Source organism: Platalea leucorodia (assembly GCF_965183815.1).
Source record: "Platalea leucorodia genome assembly, chromosome: Z".
NCBI classification, from domain to species: Eukaryota; Metazoa; Chordata; class Aves; order Pelecaniformes; family Threskiornithidae; genus Platalea; species Platalea leucorodia.
Genome location: NC_138858.1, coordinates 12,118,349 through 12,137,703, shown reverse-complemented (window position 1 = coordinate 12,137,703; position 19,355 = coordinate 12,118,349). Strand labels below are relative to the sequence as shown.

The following is a 19,355-nucleotide window of genomic DNA, read 5'->3' as shown; positions in this document are numbered from 1 at the left end:
CCCCAGCTGCGGAGGGACCCGTGCCGGGGCGCCCGGGGGTGCCATGCCCGCAGCCCTGCGCAGGCGGCTCTGGTGGCCTGCCCCAAATCCCAGGAGGGGACAGGGACCCCCTGCCCGCCGCTCAGCGCAGCATCCCTCACGCATCCGATCCCCGCCGGACCTCGCGGGGCCGGCGGTACCAGCAAGAGCTGCGGGGTCCCCGTGCTGGGCTCTCCCTGTGCTCCCCACTGTGCCCCAAACACGAATGCCACCCCCCATAGCTTTGAGCCGTGGGGCAGGGGGCTGGCAACACCCTCCACACCCCCATACCCCCCTCCCCGCCCGATGGGAGCAGGCAGCCGGCTGGGAATGCAAGGAATGCACCACAGGCACGCTGCCCCGCCGAGCCCCCCCGCCCCACCGAGGCTCCCCCCCCTGCAAACACAGGGCACCTCTGTGTCCCCCCCGGGCTGGGGCAGCCCCCCCATGGCAGCCGGGGCTGGCATCCCCTCGAGTCCTTCCCCAAATCCCCGGGGAGGACCAGCAGCCAGGCTCTGCCTGGGTTGTCCCAGCCCCACGGCATCCTGGGGGGGTTGCCCAGGGCTCCCTGCCCCATTGCCAGCCCTCGGCCGCAGAGCGCTCCCCTGTGCTCCACAGGCTGGGTCCCGGACCCTCTGCTCCCCCCGCAGCCCCCCACCTCCCTCACAGGCCTGTGCCCCACAGCACAGGGGTTGGAGCCCTAAAGCCTGCAGTGGTGACATGCCTGATGCCTCCGGCCCCGCAACGTCCCTTGCCCTCAGCCCCCTCCTGCTTGCCGGCCTGTGGGACCGGCAGCAGGGACACCAGATCCCCGTGCCACAGCTCCCCACTCGCACCCTGCACTGCTGGGGGGACGTCCTGGGTGTCAGGGACGTCCTGGGTGCCAGGGACATCTGGATCCCTGGGGCATCCTGCTTCTCAAGGCCTGACTCCCCAGTACACCCCTGCACCCCAAATCCCCAGGGACCTCCCCAACCTCCCCCCCAGCCCTGGATCAGCTGGCTACACCCCACGGCCAGGTACTCCCTCACCCCCCACCCCCAGTGGGGACACCCCTCCCCAGGGGCCCATCACCCCTTTCCACCCCGCACCCCATTCCCCAGGCCCTTCCCAACCCTTGGCGAGACCCTCAGGACGGAGTCCCCCCCCAGAACCCACATCCTCCCCCCCAACCCCTCCTCACTGGATCCCCCCACCCAGCACCGAGGCACCCCTTCCTCAACCTCGCCCTCGGGGGGCGAGCGCCCCCCCCCCCCCCAGCCCCCTCGCCAGCCCTCCCTCTCGGGGGACCCCCCCGCCCCCGCCGCGGTGCCGCCCATCCCCGTCCCGTCCGGCCGGGCGGCAGAGGGCGCTGGCCGGCCCGGGGCGGTGCCGCCCGGGGGAGGGCGCAGGCGGCGGGGCGGGGGCCCGGCGGGGCGCAGGAGCCGCGGGCGGTGGCCGGGGCGGAGGAGGCAGCGCGGCCCATGGCTCGGCGGCTGCCGCGGCTGCTGCTGCTGCTGCTGCTGCTGCTGCCGGTACCGGCGGCGGCGGCGGGAGGGGGACGGCGGGCGGTGACCCCCGACGGGACGGTCGCCAACTTGACGGTGGCGGTGGTGTTGCCGGAACGCAACGTGAGCTACGCGTGGGCTTGGCCACGCGTGGGGCCGGCGCTCAGCCTGGCGCTGGAAGCCTTGGAGCGGGGCGACCCGCCGCTGCTACCGCGGCCCTTCTCGGTGCGCGTCGAGTTCATGAGCTCGGAGCTGGAGGGCGCTTGCTCCGAGTACGTGGCACCGCTCAACGCCGTGGACCTGAAGCTCTACCACGACCCCGACGTCCTTTTTGGGCCGGGCTGCGTCTACCCCGCCGCTTCCGTGGGTCGCTTCGCCTCGCACTGGCGGCTGCCACTCATCACCGGTGGGGCGGTGGCGGCCGGTTTTAGTCGCAAACGGGAGCATTACAGCACGACGGTGCGTACCGGGCCCTCGGCACCTAAACTGGGTGCCTTCGTTTCCCACCTCCACGCCCACTTCAACTGGAGCACCCGCGCCGTTCTCCTCTACGTGGACCGCAAAACCGACGACCGACCGTACTACTTCACCGTCGAGGGTGTCTACCAGGAGCTGCAGGACGGCAGCAACCTCACCGTGCGACATCACATCTACTCCCCCGATGAAGGCGGCCCCGACACCGCCGTCCACTTCATCAAGAGCAATGGGCGCGGTGCGTGGGGCTGCGTGGCGTGGGGAGGGGGGGGAGGGCGTGGGGGGACCCCGCGGGGGGACAGGGCTGAGCGCCCTGGGGAGGGGAGCGGAGGGGGGTCCCCACGGGGGAAGCGCGCAGGGCTCAGGGAGGAGGCAAAGTCTTCCGTGGGGCGCAGCAAGGGGCTGAGGATGTGGTGGGATCCGTGGGGGGGACGGGGCGGGGGGGGGACAGGGGTGCGGTGGGACCCATCTCAGGCGCAGCAGGGGGACGGGGGGTGCTGTGCAGCACACAGAGGGCAAGGGGCTGGGGGTGCGGTGGGACCTGTCTGGGGTGCAGCGAGGGGACGAGGGTGCTGCAGAGCACTCGGCAAGGGATTAAGGGTGTGGTGGGACCCATCTGGGGCGCAGCAAGGGGACGGGGACACAACAGGACCCGTGTAGGATACAGTGAGGGACCAGGAGCACAGTGGGAATCGGGTACAGCAGGGGGTCAGGGGGGCAGTGGGACCCGTCTGGGGCATAGCAAGGGATTAGGGGGGCTGCTGGGATCCATGTGGGGCACAGCAAGGGGACGGGGACGCAGCGGGATCCATGCAGGGCGCAGCAACTGGCCAAGGAGACAGTGGCACCTTTGTGGGGCACCGTGAGGGTCTGAGGACACAGTGGGACCTGTGTGGGGTGCAGTGAGGGGCTGAGGACACACTGGGACCCGTGTGGGGCACAGCAAGGGGCCAAGGACACGGTGGGACCCATGTGGGGTGCAGCAAAGGGTGGGCAGAGTGAGACCTGTGTGGGGCATGGCAAGGGGCCAGGGGCACAGTGGGACCCGTGTGGGGCCCAGGGAGGGGCTGGGAGCGCAGTTGGACCCGTGTCGGGCATGAGGATGGGCTGAGGGCACAGTGGGGCCCGTGTGGGGCACGGGGAGGGGTGGGCAAAGGGGGTTGTATGTAGGGCACAGCAAGGGGTGGGCACATTTTGTCACAGTGGGGCTGGGGGAGCAGCGGGACCTGCACGGGTAGGTGGGTGCACAGGGGACAAGGCAAGACCCGAGACCCCCGGGCCACCCCAGTGTCAGTGGGGGGGTCCAGGGCAGGGTGGGTGGCCAGGGGGTTCCCCTCCCTGCCCCCCAGCCCGGTCACCCTGTGCCAGGGGAGGGCTGGGGTGGACCCACGCCTCAGTGGGACGCGTGGTGTGAGGGGTGCTGGGGCCACCCTACCCTCTGCGTTAGCAGGATCAGGGCATCCCTGGGGGCAGGCGGGACCCAGCCACCTCCTCAGAGGCTGAAGGTGATGGTGCGGACGTGGCCGTCTGAAGGGCAGCGCCGGCTGTGGTTACGTGCCCAGAGCAACCTGGTGCCGACATGCCGAGGCGGCCGTGCTGTGCTCGGGCAGAGCCCCCCCAGCCTGGTATCTGGGTGCCCTGGGCTGTGCCTGTCCCTGCTGCGCCCTGGGGATGGGGCTGGGGACGGCCCCACCCTGCTGATGGAGGGATAAATCAATTTGGTGCCTTGCAAGTGCCCCAAGAGAGCGGCTATATTGGGAGCAGGAGGAAATGGAGGGGCTTACGGAGGCAGCTGGAGAGCAAGGGCAGCCTGATGGTCTTTCATTATTGATGAGCGGGGTGTATCGATCCCGGAGCCAGCCGCACCATGATGCTTCTTAATGGATCCTGAGATGCTGTGTCATTAAGAAGGACATTGAGCCGGAATGAGTGGAGCCAGATGGGCCAGCAGAAGACATGGCCAAGGCTGTGTGGGACCAGGCTGGGGGCTCGTGGCTGGGGTGCTTTGGGGTACTGGACTGGGTTCCCCTGGAACTGAGGCTGGTGGAGCTGGGTCCATGGGTCTGGGCATCCCATGGTGGGCTGCGGGAGCCAGGCAGCTTGTGGCTGCCCCTCTCATTTGCTTGGCTAAAATCAACGATTTCCATCAGCGTTTCCGGCTTGGTGCCGTAAATCACCCTGATGGGAATCGATCCCTCCTGGTGCAGGCAGGGGGTCGCGGCTGCCGGGGGCCGGGGGAGGAGGCAAGGCGTGGGCAGAGACCTGGGGGCCCTCTGAGCCGGGATGCGGGCAGGGTCTGGGCCCCTCTGGCCACAGCCCAGAGATGGGAACAGGGTGTGGGGCTGAGTGCTCAGCCCCACAGAGAAGGGTGCAATGCTGATGTTAGGTGCTTTCCCAACGTGGGGATGTGGGGCAGGGAGCGGGGACCCTGCAAGGCTGTCCCAGGAGTGCCCATCCCGGCGTGGCATGGCATGGAGAAGGAAGCAAGAGCTTTGGCCACAGCCACATCCATGTCCAGGCCCTTCAAAGACACCCCATGTCATCCCTCTTGGCGTCACCCTCCTTCTCCCAGGTGGTGGGCAGGAGTTTGGTGAACGTTTCTTGGGGAAAACCACTTCCCTGCCCCACCGTGTGCCCTGAAGCTGCTGATGCCTGATGCTTGTGGCTCTAAATAGCGGGCATGGGGGGATGTGGGTGCATCGTCCTGTCCTGTGTATGGCCGCCTCGCACTTTCCATTGCCCCTCTCACCGGTGCCTAGGCGACGTGCAGGGGCCCACGTCTCTCCTGCCACTTGCAAAAGCGCTGATATAATTAGAGCTGCGGTTGAGGGAATTACCAGAGCATCTGCCTGCAAAGCCCAGGTCCCCTGCCTGGGGAGATGGCTGGGCGCTGCCACTGGGAGGGGAGTGCATTTGGTCCTCACCCCTGCAATCCCCCTGGGTGTGGGACGGCCGCTTGGCCGGGGCGAGGGTCTCTGCGCTGCAGTGCCCTGTGCTGGTGGGGCTGCTCGAAACTGGGATTTGCCGCCTGAAACCAGGATTCGCCCTCACTTCAGGGTTATCTTCCATCATGCATGGGTCAGGCAGTGTCCTGCCACCCTGTCTGCATGCTCGAGGTCCTGCCCGTCCCCCGGGACTGTGCACTCTGCCTCCTGCATCATGGGCATGCCCTAAATAAATGCCTGGGGGCTGCATGCACCCCAGGCTTGCAGGACCCCATTACCCCTTGTCCTCGGTGATGCTGAGGCTGCCTTTGGCCATTCTCCGACCCCCGGGATGGTGCTGCTGGCCAGGCAGGAGGCTGCCAGCTGGAGGCAGCTGCCAGCGTCACGGAAAGCCCCGAGCCTTGACCCTTCCCTTCTGCATGGCTCCTGCAACCTGTCCCTGGGGAGCCGTCCAGGCGCCATCAATCCCCTCGCTCGGTGGCCTTTGACCAGGCAGGCTTTTGCCGCCGGCGGCACAGGGGCCGGCTGCCCAGGGTGTCCCACCATCTGCCACCAGCTGTTGTGGCTCCCCAGCCCCTGTGGTGCTGCAGGCTGCCTTTTCCTGGTGCCTGCGATGGGATGGGGAGGGTCCCATGCTGTGTCCCTGTGGGGGGATCCTCAGCCTCTGCATGTCGGGGAGATGCTGAGCTGCCCATCCTGGCCAAGAAATTTGGAGACAGGACATTTCTGGGTGTGGGACTAGTGAAATGGGGAAGCCGAGAGTGTTTATTTGAAGTATTGCAGCACTCAGAGGGAAACCATTTCAGACCCTGAAACGGGCTTTTGCTCACGCACAGCCCAAGCTGCTGTGATTTCCCTCTGCCCCATGCCCAGGAGCAGCTCCCCGCATCGCTGTGGGTTTCCCATGCCCAGGGTGGCTGTGCTGGCTTTCTTCTCCCACCCATGGGCTGCCTCGCTGCCCCCATGGGTGACCCTATCAGCCCTGCTGCCTGCACGGCTGGGTGCCGTCCAGCAGCAGGGACCCCATCCCAGGGCACAAGGCTCCCTTGCTGTCCCCAGCCCTCGCCGCGCTCCGGATCCGGCCGGGGCGCCGGGCCCCATGCAGAAGGGCTGCGTGCTGGGGCCAGCGCCGGAGCGAGCGTGACATTCCTCCAGCACCCGCCGCCGCCGCCTCCTCTGTTGCTCAATCCTGGGTTCCCAGCCAGGCTGGCTGGAGCGGGGGCCCTGGTTTTCCGGGGGGAGGGAGGAGGCAGTGGCAGGATCCTCAGCAAGGGCAAGGAGGGCCCCTGCTCGGGGGGGTTTCGGACACTCTCAGGGGCCCATCCCCATGGCCTGTGGTGCCCTGTGCCAGCCCCACGCCGGCCCCAGGCAGCACCCGGGTGGGCATCCCGTTGGGGCTGGCTGAGACCCTAGCAGCGGCTGGGGGCACGCAGGGCGGCCGGCCGGGGCCCGGGCACCCCCTTACCGTGTGGGTCACACCAGCGAGATGCTCTGTTTCCAATTAGCGCCGGGCGGCCGCCGAAGGTGCTGGAATCCGGGAACCTGCACATTCCTGCCGCACGGCCGGCCGGCCACAAACCCAAACATGGGTTTGTCTGTTCCCCAGGGGCCTCCGGCGCACGGCCCCGATGCCTTTCCCGTCCCCCCAGGTCCTGTGGCTGGGGCTGGCAGGGAGCAGCCAAGGAGCTGATGCCGGCGGCAGCATCCCCTGGGTGGCTTTTGCTGGAGCAGGGTGTGTGGGGTGTGTGCCTGGGGTGTCCGCCTCATATTTTGGAGCAAGAATTCCCCTCTTCTCCTTTCCCCCGTCAGCCCAAGGTGGCTGATGGGGCAAGAGTGGGTCAGGGCCAGCGAGGGTGGTGGGGCTGAGCGGGCTCTGTGTCCATGGGGCATGTGGCATGAGAAGGTGGTGAGCTGAGCACTGCCCCATCTGCCTGCTCTATCCTCCCCGAGCCGCCGAGCGTGCCCCTGGGGTTGCTCTGCCCCATCGCCCCAAAGGAAAGCATCCCACCCCGTGCCTGAGCAGGGTGCCCCGGGGTGGGGTGGCATCGTCCCCCTGACACCCTGCGTCTCGCCGGCAGTGGTCTATCTCTGCGGGCCGCTGGAGATGCTGCAGCAGATCATGCAGCTGGCACAGCGGGAGAACCTCACCAACGGCGACTACGTCTTCTTCTACCTGGATGTCTTTGGGGAGAGCCTGCGGGGCGACTCCTCCCGTGACCCCTTCAAGCCCTGGCAGCAGAGCCCAGGCCAGGACTCGGGGCTGCGTGAGGCTTTCCAGGTGAGCTGTGCCCACCGGGGGATGGGGACCTCCCCATCCTGGCCCCAGTGCATGAAACGGGGTGCTGTGCTTGGTTGCAGATGGTGCTGGTGATCACCTACTATGAGCCCCAAAACCCTGAGTACCAGCAGTTCCAAACCCAGCTCATCCTGCGAGCCAAGCAGAAATTTGGGGTGCAGCTCAACTACTCCCTGGTGAGCGAGTCACCCTGTGTGATGGGGCGGTGGGGACCCTCCCCGTGGGGCTGCAGCACCTCGCCAGGGTGCAGAGGGTGGGACATGGCCATGGGAAATGCCAGAGGGGTCATCCCTGGTGGCAACGGCTGTGGGCAGTGCCGTCCCTGCAGGGTGGGTGCATGGCCCCGGTGTGGGGCTATGGGGCTGTGGTTGGGTGCATGGCCCCGGTGTGGGGCTGTGGATGGGTGCGTGGCTCCGGTGTGGGGCTATGGGGCTGTGGGTGGGTGCGTGGCACCGGTGTGGGGGTCTTGTGGCCGGGGTACCCCCGTGTGCGTGGCTGCAAGTGCGCTGAGGTGCCCCCCGGCAGATGAACCTGGTGGCGGGGTGTTTCTATGACGGGATGCTGCTGTACGCCATGGTGCTGAACGAGACCTTGCGGGAGGGCGGTTCCAAGAAAAACGCCACCCACATCATTGAGAAGATGCGGAACCGCAGGTTCCAGGGTAAGGATAGCGTGGGGGTGGCCGGGACGGGGGTGCTGCGGAGGCGGTGGGACCCAGTCCCCGTCCCACCTGGGTCTCTCCCTTCTCCCACAGGGGTGACAGGGCTGGTGAGCATGGACAGCAACAATGACCGGGACACTGACTTCAACCTATGGGCCATGGGTGACCCTGAGAGCGGGCAGTACGAGGTGGGGGCCGGCACCGGGATCCTGCCGGCAGCCGGGGCTGGGGGCTGGGATGCTGGGGGCTGGGGGGGCCTCAGCTCTCTCTGCCGTAGGTGGTGGGACACTACTCAGGTGTGGAGAAGCAGATCCACTGGCTGGGACGACCCATCCCCTGGGTGAAAGGAGCTCCCCCCTTGGACAACCCGCCCTGCGTCTTCGATGTGGAAGACCCCTCCTGCGATAAAAGTGGGTGTGCCGGGTCCCCACGTCTCTCGGTCCCCAGCACCCTTCCCTGTGGGTGCACGGAAACCTGGTACCTGTGGCCAGCCAGGCCACCCTGACACCCCCTCCTGCCCGCAGCCCCGCTCTCTATGCTGGCCATTGTGGCTTTGGGCACTGGCCTCACCTTCGTCATGTTTGGCATCTCCAGCTTCCTCATCTTCAGGTCAGCTGGGGCCAGGGGAGCCTCTGCCTGGGCACCGGGCACCCCGCAGCCTGGCGGGGGAGTGGACAGGGTAGGGGGATTTGGGGGCCTGACCCCAGTGTGCCCCCCAGGAAGCTGATGCTGGAGAAGGAGCTTGCCAGCATGCTCTGGAGGATCCGCTGGGATGAGCTGCAATTCGGGAGCCCCGAGCGGTACCACAAGGCAGCAGGCAGCCGGCTCACCCTGTCCCTGGTGAGAGCTGCCAGTCCCGGGGCACCACGCTCCTTCTGCCCCTGCCCCTGTGCCGCCCTCCCTCCCTTGTTAATCCCCTACGGAGCCACAGCCCCATTGCATCCGTCCGCTGTGCAGCCCTCCCTCCCTACATAACTCTCCATCCCCTGCAGAGCCACATGTCATCCATCCCCTGCACAGCCCTGAGTCCCCTACAGAGCACCATACCTCCATCCTCTACACCCCCCTACACCCCCCGCAGCACACCATACCTCACCCTATAGGCTTCACCCTCCCTACAGAGCTTGTCCTGACCCTTCAGAGGTCATTTTGGGTGTCCTTGCCCTGCTCCGTTGGTGCCTGTCACCCCCCAGCCCCGGGGTCCCCATCCCTAACCCGCTCCTTCCCCGCAGCGTGGCTCCAGCTACGGCTCCCTGATGACCACCCATGGCAAGTACCAGATCTTTGCCAACACCGGCCACTTCAAGGTCAGTGCGGCAGGTGGGGAGCAGAGCCCTCCCCCTAAAGCCCCCCCAGCCCTGTTGGGGTGCTCCCCCTTGGCTGCATCCCCACCCTGCGGGATGCCGCCACCTTCCTTCCCTCCCCAAATCTGCCCAGTGGGTGCTAACCTCTTCCCCTCCCTGGCACCCCAGGGCAACGTGGTGGCCATCAAGCACATCAACAAGAAGCGCATTGAGCTGACGCGGCAGGTGCTCTTTGAGCTGAAACACGTAGGTTTGGGGTCTGAGCCGGGGTGGGCACTCTGCCTGGGGGTGCAGGGGCCAGTCGTGGCACCTCAGTGCCATCTGGGCTCTGTTTCCACCTCCAGATGCGGGACATCCAGTTCAACCACCTGACCCGCTTCATCGGGGCGTGCATCGACCCCCCCAACATCTGCATCATCACCGAGTACTGCCCGCGGGGCAGCCTGCAGGTAGCGGGGCTTGGGGGCACCAGGGGTGACACGTAGACACTCCAGGTGACCCGGTTGGGCCGGGTGTTGAGGACAGGGCTGTAGATGCTGGTGGCCACCCAAACCCCACAAGACTCACAGCAGAGCTGGCGTCAGAGGCCAGTGGAGGGGAGGGGGTGGGTGCCATGGATCCCCCCGCAGCTGGGTGCTTGGTGAGGCTGGTGCTGGTGCCACCATCACCGGGGCGCTTGGCGGGGTCCACTCAATGTGCTGCCCCAGGATGTCCTGGAGAACGAGAGCATCAACCTGGACTGGATGTTTCGGTACTCCCTCATCAACGACATCGTCAAGGTACCCAAGCGAGGGGCACGAGGGGCTGGGGAGGTGCCTGAGGGATGCCAGCTTCACTACGTCTGTCTGTCCCAGGGAATGGCCTTCCTGCACAACAGCATCATCGGCCACCACGGCAGCCTCAAGTCATCCAACTGCGTGGTGGACAGCCGCTTCGTGCTGAAGATCACTGACTATGGGCTGGCCAGCTTCCGCTCGCCCTGCGACAGCGAGGACACGCACGCCCTCTATGCCAGTGAGTGCCACTGCCGGGGACTGGGGGGTTGGGGGGCCAGGGTGGCCCTGCCTCACCACCCCGTGGCCCTGTCCCACCAGAGAAGCTGTGGACAGCCCCGGAGCTGCTGCAGAAGGGATGCCTGCCCACCCCGGGCATGCAGAAAGCCGACGTCTACAGCTTCGGCATCATCGTGCAGGAGGTCGCCCTGCGCAACGGCCCCTTCTACATCGAGGGCATGGACCTGAGCCCCAAAGGTGAGGGTGGGGGGCAGTTGTGGGGTGGTCCCATCCCCACCGGGGAGGTCTGGTGCTCACCATCGGCCACCCCTCCCGGCAGAGATCGTGCAGAAGGTGCGTAACAGCCAGAAGCCCTTCTTCCGCCCCTCCATCGACATCGGGGTGCACAGCGAGGAGCTGGCAGTGCTGATGGAGCGCTGCTGGGCGCAGGAGCCAGCCGAGCGCCCCGACTTCAGCCAGATCAAGATCTTCATCCGTAGATTCAACAAGTGGGTGGCAGGCGAGCGGGGAAGATGGCCCTGGGCGGGAGCGGGGACAGCCGTGGGGGCAGTGGTTGGGGGGTCGCACCGCTTTCTGTGGTGCCAGCTGCCTGCACCCTGGCAGGGAGGGCAGCCCCAGCATCCTGGACAACCTGCTGTCGCGCATGGAGCAGTACGCCAACAACCTGGAGAAGCTGGTGGAAGAGCGGACGCAGGCCTACCTGGAGGAGAAGCGCAAGGCGGAGAACCTCCTCTACCAGATTCTGCCCCAGTGAGAGGGGGAGAAATGGGAGTGTGTGGGTCTGGGGGTTGGCATGGGGTCAACATGTACCCGCTGCTGTGCAAGCATGGGGTCCCTTGCCGGCTCTCCATGCTGATGTAGGGCAAGGGATGCAGGGGGAACAGGGAGTTTCGGGTGGGAACCCACCACTGTCCCCCCTGTCCTCGCCAGCTCCGTGGCGGAGCAGCTGAAGCGTGGGGAGACGGTGCAGGCTGAGGCTTTTGACAGTGTCACCATCTACTTCAGCGACATCGTGGGCTTCACTGCCCTCTCGGCAGAGAGCACCCCCATGCAGGTGAGAGCAGGGCTAGGGGGGCAGACCCTCGTGGGGCTGGCAGGGGGGCTCATACCCTGGCAGTGCCATCCCAGGGGCTGGGGGGACGCGCCCGCTCCCAGCCCCACACGCACCCTTGCTCCATCCAGGTCGTGACGCTGCTGAACGATCTCTACACTTGCTTTGATGCCATCATTGACAACTTTGACGTCTACAAGGTGGGGGGGGGGGGGGCGTAAGCAAGCGCAGCCCCCCGAAGTGAGGCGGGCAGCGAGGGGCCTGGCTGTACCTGCTCCCCCTGACCCCGCAGGTGGAGACCATTGGGGACGCCTACATGGTGGTGTCGGGGCTGCCGGTGCGCAATGGGAAGCTGCATGCCCGCGAGATTGTCCGCATGGCCCTGGCCCTGCTCGAGGCCGTCAAAACCTTCAAGATCCGGCACCGGCCCAATGACCAGCTCCACCTGCGCATCGGCATACACACCGGTGAGCCCCTGCGCCGGCCGGCACCGCGGCTGGGGGATGCTCGCCCGCCCACCCTGCAGCAGCCCTGGGCATCTCTGTGCCCGCAGGTCCTGTGTGCGCTGGAGTCGTGGGTCTGAAGATGCCGCGGTACTGCCTCTTTGGGGACACAGTGAACACCGCATCCCGCATGGAGTCCAACGGCCAGGGTGAGCCATGGGGCTGGCAGCTGGGGTCCAGTGCCACGGGTCGTGGCCAGACCCAGACATGTCCCTTTTGCCCCTCTGTGCCACCCAGCCCTGAAGATCCACGTCTCGTCCACCACCAAGGAAGTCCTGGATGAGTTTGGCTGCTTCGAGCTGGAGCTGCGTGGGGATGTGGAGATGAAGGTGAGGGTGCGGGGACCCCAGTGGGGTGCCAACCCCTTCCTGCTGTGGGGACATGCGATGGGTGGGTGGGTTGGGACCCCATGTCCCCCTCGGTGCTGGGGACAGCACCCAAGGAGCAGCGCTGGGGGCAGGGAGGGTCTCACCGCCCCCCTCCCCCCCCCAGGGCAAGGGGAAGATGCGGACGTACTGGCTGCTGGGCGAGAGGAAAGACGCCAAAGTCATCTGAGCCCGGTGGCAGTGGCAGAGCCCCCAAAACCCCAATAAGGCCACCATGCTTCCCAGCGCCTGGCCCCCTGGGATGCACCGGCACCAACCCCCGTCACCTCAGCCCCCCGCCACCGCAGCCCCCCTGCTTCAGCAGGGCTCGGGCATGGGGGAGCCAGTGGCCACGGCACCGCCTGCCCCCTTCCATCGGCACCAGCAAAGCTCACCTCCCCCCGCAACCTCTGCTGGAGGGGGGGAACCGGCCCCGATCCAGCCCAGGGGGGGACCCCCTCTCCCCCCACCCTCTGGGGTCCTGCCGCCCCTGCCCTCTCCCCCGCGGCTCAGCTGGCTCTGAGCCGCTCCCGGGGCCTGGCTGCCCCGCAGGGCACTTTGCCGTCTCTTTTCAGTACCTGGCCCCCTGGCCCCTGGCCCACCAGTACCTGGTGCCCATGTCACCCCCTCCCCGGGGCGGGGGGAAACGGGGGGGCTCCTGCTGGGACTGACGCCTTGGCCAGGGCGGGCTTCAATGCCGTGGCTCCCCCTTCCCCAGTCTTCCCCTCCCCTGTATATAGCCCCACCGGGTCATGTAAATACCCCCCCTCCCCAGGTGTAAATATAGGAGTCGCTCCAAACTATTTTGTTGAAATACAAACTTCCCCAAACCCCTGTGTCCCCTGACCTCTGCTTTCCCCTGCCCCGGAGCACCGAGAGGGGTGGGGAGCCAGGGGGACCCCAACATGGAGCTCAGCCTGTGCTGGGGATGGCTGCTGGAGCATCCTGGAGCATTGTACCCCAGGGGTCCGGCTGCGGTGTGGGGGTCCGGGCACGGGGAGCCAGTGCAGGGCGGCTGCAGTGGCGGCTGGCGAGGGCTCAGGGTGATGCTGGGAAGGCAGGGCCGCCTTGGTGGGGTTTGCTTTGGCATGAGGGCTGCAGCGCGTTCCTCTGACCTCATGCTCTGGCCGTGCTGCCACCACCTCTTACTGGAACCCATCTGTGCCTGGGGACCGGGATGGGGGCCACGTGTCACCTGCTGCGGGCACCGGGAGAGGGCACGTCCCAGGGGATGCAGCTGTGCCAGGGGCTCTCCCTCCGTGCCCAGGGAGGGAGGCTTGGGGCCATAGCATATTTTGGGGCAGCAGTGACTCGTGGAGGGGCTGGAGGGTGTCCCCACGCCTGCGCTGCACGGCCCCACGGGGATCGGGATGCCAGGGACACGGCGCTTCCCCTCCAAATGCCCAACCTGAGAACAACCCTGGGGTGACAAGGACACTGGGACCACCTGTGCTCTTTATTGCTTGAGGGGTTGGAGCCAGCTGCTCAGGGTGGCACGGGGCAGGGGCTGCTCTAGGTACTCGGTGATGGGAGTGGAGAAGGCTGCGTTCCTCCGAAAGGGACTGTCCCCGCTGCGGATGCTGGTGACACCCTGGAGGGGAGGGAAGTGGAGAGGTCCCTGTCAGCAGCCGAGTCCCCCGGGTGCCGGCAGGGCAGGGTGCCGGGGGGGCTTACAGGCAGACTGCGGGCTTGCTCCAGCCAGAAGCTGCAGGGCTGCTCCGTGCAGTAGTTGTGGGGCTGCGGGTGGAAGCAATGTGACAGGGGACAGGGGGGATGGCATGCCCGGGGGGGACACGGGAGCCTTGTGGGCTTGGCGGGGGGGGCTGTCCCCTGCCTATACCTGGATGGCGGGCAGTGGCGTGAACTGGCAGCAGCGAGTGCGGTAGTCCTGGTGCGTGGTGGAGACCGACTCCACGGGCGTCTGCGGGGGACAGATCTCCTCCAGCATCTCCTTCCTGCTGGCAGAGCAGACCCCACACCCCTCAGCTCTGGGGTGCCCCCCACAGCAGGGTCCCCTCCTCCGAGGCATGGCTCCAGGGGTGGGTGCTCGCAGGGAGGCAGGCTTGCCTGTATTTCTGGTAGAGCATGGCCTCCAGCATGGCCTCCCGCTGCCCTGCCGTGGGGAAAGGGCCATCAGCCCCACAGCTAAGATCCCCTTGCTGCCTTTTTGGGGAGCACAGGGCTTGGGGGGGGTGTCAGCCTCACCTCGCCCCAGCAGCAGGACCCTGTGCGGTGGGCGGTAGGCATCCTTCATGGTCGTGCTGTTGGTGGGCCAGGAGAGGGGCTGGTGGGCCAGCAGCCCGTGGTGGCCGTGCCGATGGATAAAACCCTCGCTGCCCAGCTCCTGCCCCGGCACAAGGTCCAGGTGGTTCGTGGCTCTCTGGGGACAGACGGTGGGAGCTGTGGGAAGGGGGCAGGAGCCCACCCTGCAGTGCCCCCTGCCCGCTCCCAGCCTTTGGGCTTTTGATAGTCCCATGGGGCTCTGGGAGGTGGCGGTGAGTAACCCTCTCATACTGAGCGTTCCCAAATTGGGGGCACTGCCCCATACCTAAGGCCGTGCCGCGCAGGCAGCTGCCTGACACAAGCCCTGGGAGAAGCCACAGAGGCACGAGCTGCAAAAAGGGGGGACGGTCCTTCCAGCCGGCTCCCCAGGAAAGGTGGAGTGGGAGCAACTGTGGCTTGGGCCCCTGGGTGCCAAGGCTGCCCCTACAGCTGGGCAAGCACTCTTACGGCACTTGAACAAACCATGGGGTCCCCAGGGCTGTGGCACGGCTTGGCCCATGTCCCCCCAGCCTGGCTCGCCCAAGCAGGCGTCCCTGCATCCCTGCGATGGGCTGACACCCAGCTCCCACTGCCCCAGCCGGCGAGGTCCCGGCCCTCCTCCCAAAGCCTCGCCGTTGCTCCCCACCTGCCTGCCCGTGCCTTTTGTGCTATTGAATTTCATCCCCTTTCCATCCCGCTGGGCTCAAGGTCATCCAGGGAGCTCCGGCTCGGCCAAGGGCGGCTATTTAAAGAGTGGGAGCTGCCGAGGAGTGGGAGGCTTCACGGGATCAGCATGTGGGACGCAATGGGGTGGGTTTTGAGGGGCATTGCCCCTTACGGCCCGCCAAGGCGGTGGTGGAGAGTTACCTCCTCCTGCCAGTTGTGGATCAAGCATCTTCCCCGGGGCACCAGCTGGCTGGGCTGCTCTGCCGGCACCTGCAGGGAGGCGGGCAGCACCGGCACTGCAATGGGGGGCACCTCACCGGGGCAAGTCTCCCATTTTTCAGGGCAGGGCGGCAGCTTGACCAGGCAGGGATCCTTCCCAGCCTTGGCGGGTGGCACTGCGCTGGGCAGGGCCTTGGCGGGCAGCTTGGCCATGGCCGACGGCATCTCCTGGGGCACCTGGGCTGCGGCTGACATCTCCTGGAGCACTTCGGTCGTGGCTGATGGCATCTCCTGGGGCACCTCGGCCATGGCTGATGGCATCTCCTGGGGTATCTTAGCTGCAGCCATCTCCTGGGGTACCTCGGCCGTGGCCAATGGCATCTCCTGGGGCACCTCGGCTGCGGCCATCTCCTGGGGTATCTCCTGGGCCATCTCCTGGGGTATCTCCTGGGGTATCTCGGTCGTGGCTGCCAGCATCTCCCCGTGGCACGGGAGCTCTTCCGTGGGCAGCTCGGGCAGGAGGACATCACTCGGGGCCCTGGCCACGCACGGTGGCCTCCCCCCCGGGCACACGGGAGGCGTGTGGCCCGTCAGAGCCACCCTGCAGGTGGGGACAGTCCCTGAGGAAGGGCGGTGGGGCGCATCCTTCGCCCCCCCCCCCGTGCCCGCCATGTCGCCAGCCCCCCACCAGCGTGAGGTCCCCAAGGCTGGGGACCCCGGGCCCCCCCCCGTGTCACCCCCGGGGCGGGGGACAGGGGCCTCCCCTCCCTTACGGAGGGCGGCAGCGGTGCCTGCTGCTGGGTCTGTGCTCCGGAGGGGTCCCTCCCTCCATAACGCCCTTCTCCCCCCGCGCCCAGCAGCATCCCCCCCGCAGTGTCCCCATCTTCTATCGCCCCCCCAGTGCTCCCCAGGCCCTGTCCCCCACCCACCCCGGCCCCCGCCCCCCAGATGCCTCCCTCGGGGGTCACCCTAAAGCCCTACCCCCCCTTAGTGCCCCCCCGGCCCGGTCCCACCCTGGGGGGGTCTCGGTCCCCCGCCGCCGCACTCCCGCCTCCATGGCGCCTGCGCGGGAGGGGGGGGGTGTGAGGCCGCTCCGTCTCCATGGAGACAGTAAACACCAGCCGCGCCCCGCCCGCCGCCGCAAGCTCATTGGTGGCGCCGGCTGCGTACGCACCTCCCATTGGCGGAGAGCCTGGAGGGGGAGGGGGCGCGGCCCACGGGGGCGGGGCAAAAGGGCAAGATTGGCGTGGAGGGGGTGTGGCCAGGGCGAAAGGGGAGGGGCGTGGCCGGGGCAAGTGGGCGTGGCCGGGGCAGGAGGCGCTGAGGGAACATGGCCGGGCCCGGGCTGGGCCCCAGCCCCGGGGAAGGACCCCGCAGCTCGGCCCCGCAGCCCCGGGGCCGCCGCCGTGCCCGGGCAGGGACAGCGGGACGTGCCCTGCGCTCCCCGTGGCTCGACCCGAGGCACCCGCCCGCCGCCGTCTGGGCCTGGCCCGGGGTGACGGGGCCGGACGGGCCCGGCGGCGGGCGGGGCGCAGCCGGTCCCCGCTCCGAGCGGCTCCCCTCGCCGCCAGCCCTCGCTGGGCCCCCGGCCTGCCTCCCGGGCAGAAGAAGGGCCCTTTGATAGCGGGCGGCGGGACTGTTATTGCAGCGCTCTGCGGTGTGCGCCGACAGGGCCGCCGTGCGCCCGGCCCTGGGGCCTCTGTTTTTCCTGGCCGGGGATGTACCCGGCCCCTCTGGCCTCTGGCCGGCCGGGGCCCCCAGCGGGGACCGCTCCTCCCGCCGGGCGCTCGGCCCCTCGCCAGGCCGGGGCTCCTCCGAGCCCATCTGCCGCGCAGCTGCGGGGAGGCGGGAGGGACGTGACCCCGGAGCCCAGGCTCGGCAAGGGGGCCCTCGGCGCTGGGGCCGGGGCAGCCCCGCTGCTGCTGGAGGTGCCCCCGCGCTCGGCCCCGGGCCCGGGGCTGGACCCTGAGGTGGACCCGTACCCCAGACCGTGCTGGGGGGTGGCAGCCTGGGGACCTGCCCCAGCTTGTGCCCCAGGGTGCTCTTCCCACCAGACACACGCGGGCTGGTTCCCCACGGCAGCCAAAAGCCTGGGTGCCTGGGGGACACCGAAGGGACACTTAAAAGCACAACAGGACAGCGTGGGGACAGGGACCCTGGCGATGCCAGCCTGGGGCAAACCGCCCTGGGGTGGCTTATGGGGCATCGCTGTGGGGCAGCAGCGCTGGGGCTGCTGGAGCACATCTGGCTGCCTCTCGGCTGCTGACACATCCCCCGCCGCCCCCCTTGCCCGGCTCTTTTGGGAACTTGCGTCATTTGCGATAGTCTTAAGAACGAAAACAGCCTCTGGCCCCCGCTCCCCCCCGGCCCCGGCCCAGCCCCATGGGTCTGCGGCCGCCGTCCTGCCCCGGGGCCGCTCGGGAGCTGACAAAATAAACCTGGCACAGGAGGAAACGCGACGGCAGGCGTCCGTCCCCTGACCTCGCGTGCCAGCGCTCACCCTCCGCCAGGCGCGGCATCCCCGGGGGGCCGCTGCGGGTGAGCCCCAGGGGGTGCCGCACTGGGGATCCCTGGCCCCGCTTTGGAGTCCCCACCTCCCCAGGGACCCCCAGCCCCTCTTTGGGGTCCCCAGCTCCGAGGCTGGGCTGCCCAAGAGTGGCCCCAGGAGCCTCAAGCAGGTCTCGGCGGTAGGAAGCAGCAACATCCAACATTTTTTAACGTTCATTTGCACCCTGAAAACATTCCCCATGCTATAATGGGTGTGTGTGTGGCGGGAGGGAGGAAGTGACCGGGCTCTGCCACAGCCCCCCGCTGCTCCCGGGGGGCCCCCGCCGCCAGCGCCACCGAGCCGGAGGCCGAACAGAGCCGCCATTCTCCCCGGCGGGCTGCGGTCCCCTGCGCGGCTGGCGGGGGCCCAGGCGGCCCCGCCGGCGGTGCCAGGTGGGCCCTGCGCCGCGCCAGCACCGGCCCCCGCCGCTAAATATAGCCACGGGGGCCCGGCGGCGGCCCGACGCGCGGCGGGAGCAGGAGGCGCGGGGCAGGGAGCGCGCTGGCGGCGAGCGAGGGGCCTGCGCGGGCGGTGAGCGTGCAAGAGCCCACGCGTGTGCGCCCCACGCGGGGCGGATGTGGCCACGTGCCGGTGCGTGCCTACGGTCAGTGCGTGTAACCGCACGCGTGCGAGCACCGCTGCGTGCGTGTAGCGCTGTTTTGCACGCGTCAGGGGGGGTCTGCGGTGTGCAACACAGCGCGCTTTGCACAGCAGTGCATGCCCAAGGGGTGTGGGGTGCAACGTGTTTTGCGTAGTAGTGCGCGCACTGGGGCTCTGCTGTGCACAACGCAACTTGTGTGCAGTGGTGCAAGTGCAGGGGGCCTCGGGTGTGCACTGCAATGCGTTTTGCACGTGGTGCACACACACACGGGGCCTGGGGTGTGCAGTGCAGCGAGTTTTGCACATGGGGCACACACACAGGGGGTCTGGGGTGTGCAGTGCAGTGAGTCTGCCACGGCGGTGCACGCACAAGCGGTGTGGCGAGCGCTGTGTGTACGCGCAGGGGCCCGCAGCCTGTCCCGCGCGGCCCTGAGCTGATGGCTGTGCACCTCCTGCGAGCTCCCAGCGAGGGCCCGCTGGGGTGGGGAGGAGTAAATGTGCAATTAGTGCTTTTAGTTCAATTTAGTGCAATTAGCTCGCTCCTGCAAGGCAGTGGCCAGTGTGGGGCTCCGGCAGCATCATGGGGGCGCTTGTGGGGGCACCCAGGGGCAGAGCGGGGGGCACGCAGCGGTGCTGGGCCTGTGTCGTGGCAGTGGGGCTGGGTGGGCAGCATGGGGTGCTGCCAGCACCCCCAGGACGTTCCCCAGCTCAGGGACACCCCTGTGGCGCCTGGCTTGCTCCCCCTCTGCCTGGCTTTTTTTTGGGGGGGGGCTTTTATCTGTGGGATGTAGCCACCCCCCAAAAACCTCATGCTCCGGCTGGGGGGGGCTCCAGAGCATCTCTGCAGTGGGCAGGGTGGGATGTGGGGAGCCCAGACCCCCCCACCTCCGTGAAGCAGGGCACCAAGTCCCACCCGCGTCCCCGCTGCTGCTGCACCCGCGGC

At 68.0% G+C, this 19,355-nt stretch overlaps 1 protein-coding gene across 1 annotated transcript; it reads left to right on the top strand.

Moving 5' to 3' along the window:
• Positions 1-1,481: 1,481 nt before the first annotated feature.
• On the top strand, positions 1,482-12,836 carry NPR2 (natriuretic peptide receptor 2; the record flags this gene model as incomplete). The annotated part of the gene is made up of 22 exons (XM_082335846.1): positions 1,482-2,217; positions 7,003-7,202; positions 7,283-7,396; positions 7,746-7,881; positions 7,975-8,069; positions 8,159-8,291; positions 8,406-8,490; positions 8,601-8,721; positions 9,114-9,188; positions 9,354-9,431; positions 9,530-9,634; positions 9,893-9,964; positions 10,040-10,199; positions 10,280-10,435; positions 10,518-10,686; positions 10,802-10,948; positions 11,129-11,252; positions 11,381-11,449; positions 11,542-11,716; positions 11,803-11,901; positions 11,990-12,081; positions 12,245-12,836. The coding sequence occupies 22 exons, from the start codon at positions 1,482-1,484 to the stop codon at positions 12,305-12,307; spliced, it is 3,204 nt and encodes a 1,067-aa protein (XP_082191972.1). The 3' UTR covers positions 12,308-12,836.
• Positions 12,837-19,355: the final 6,519 nt, after the last annotated feature.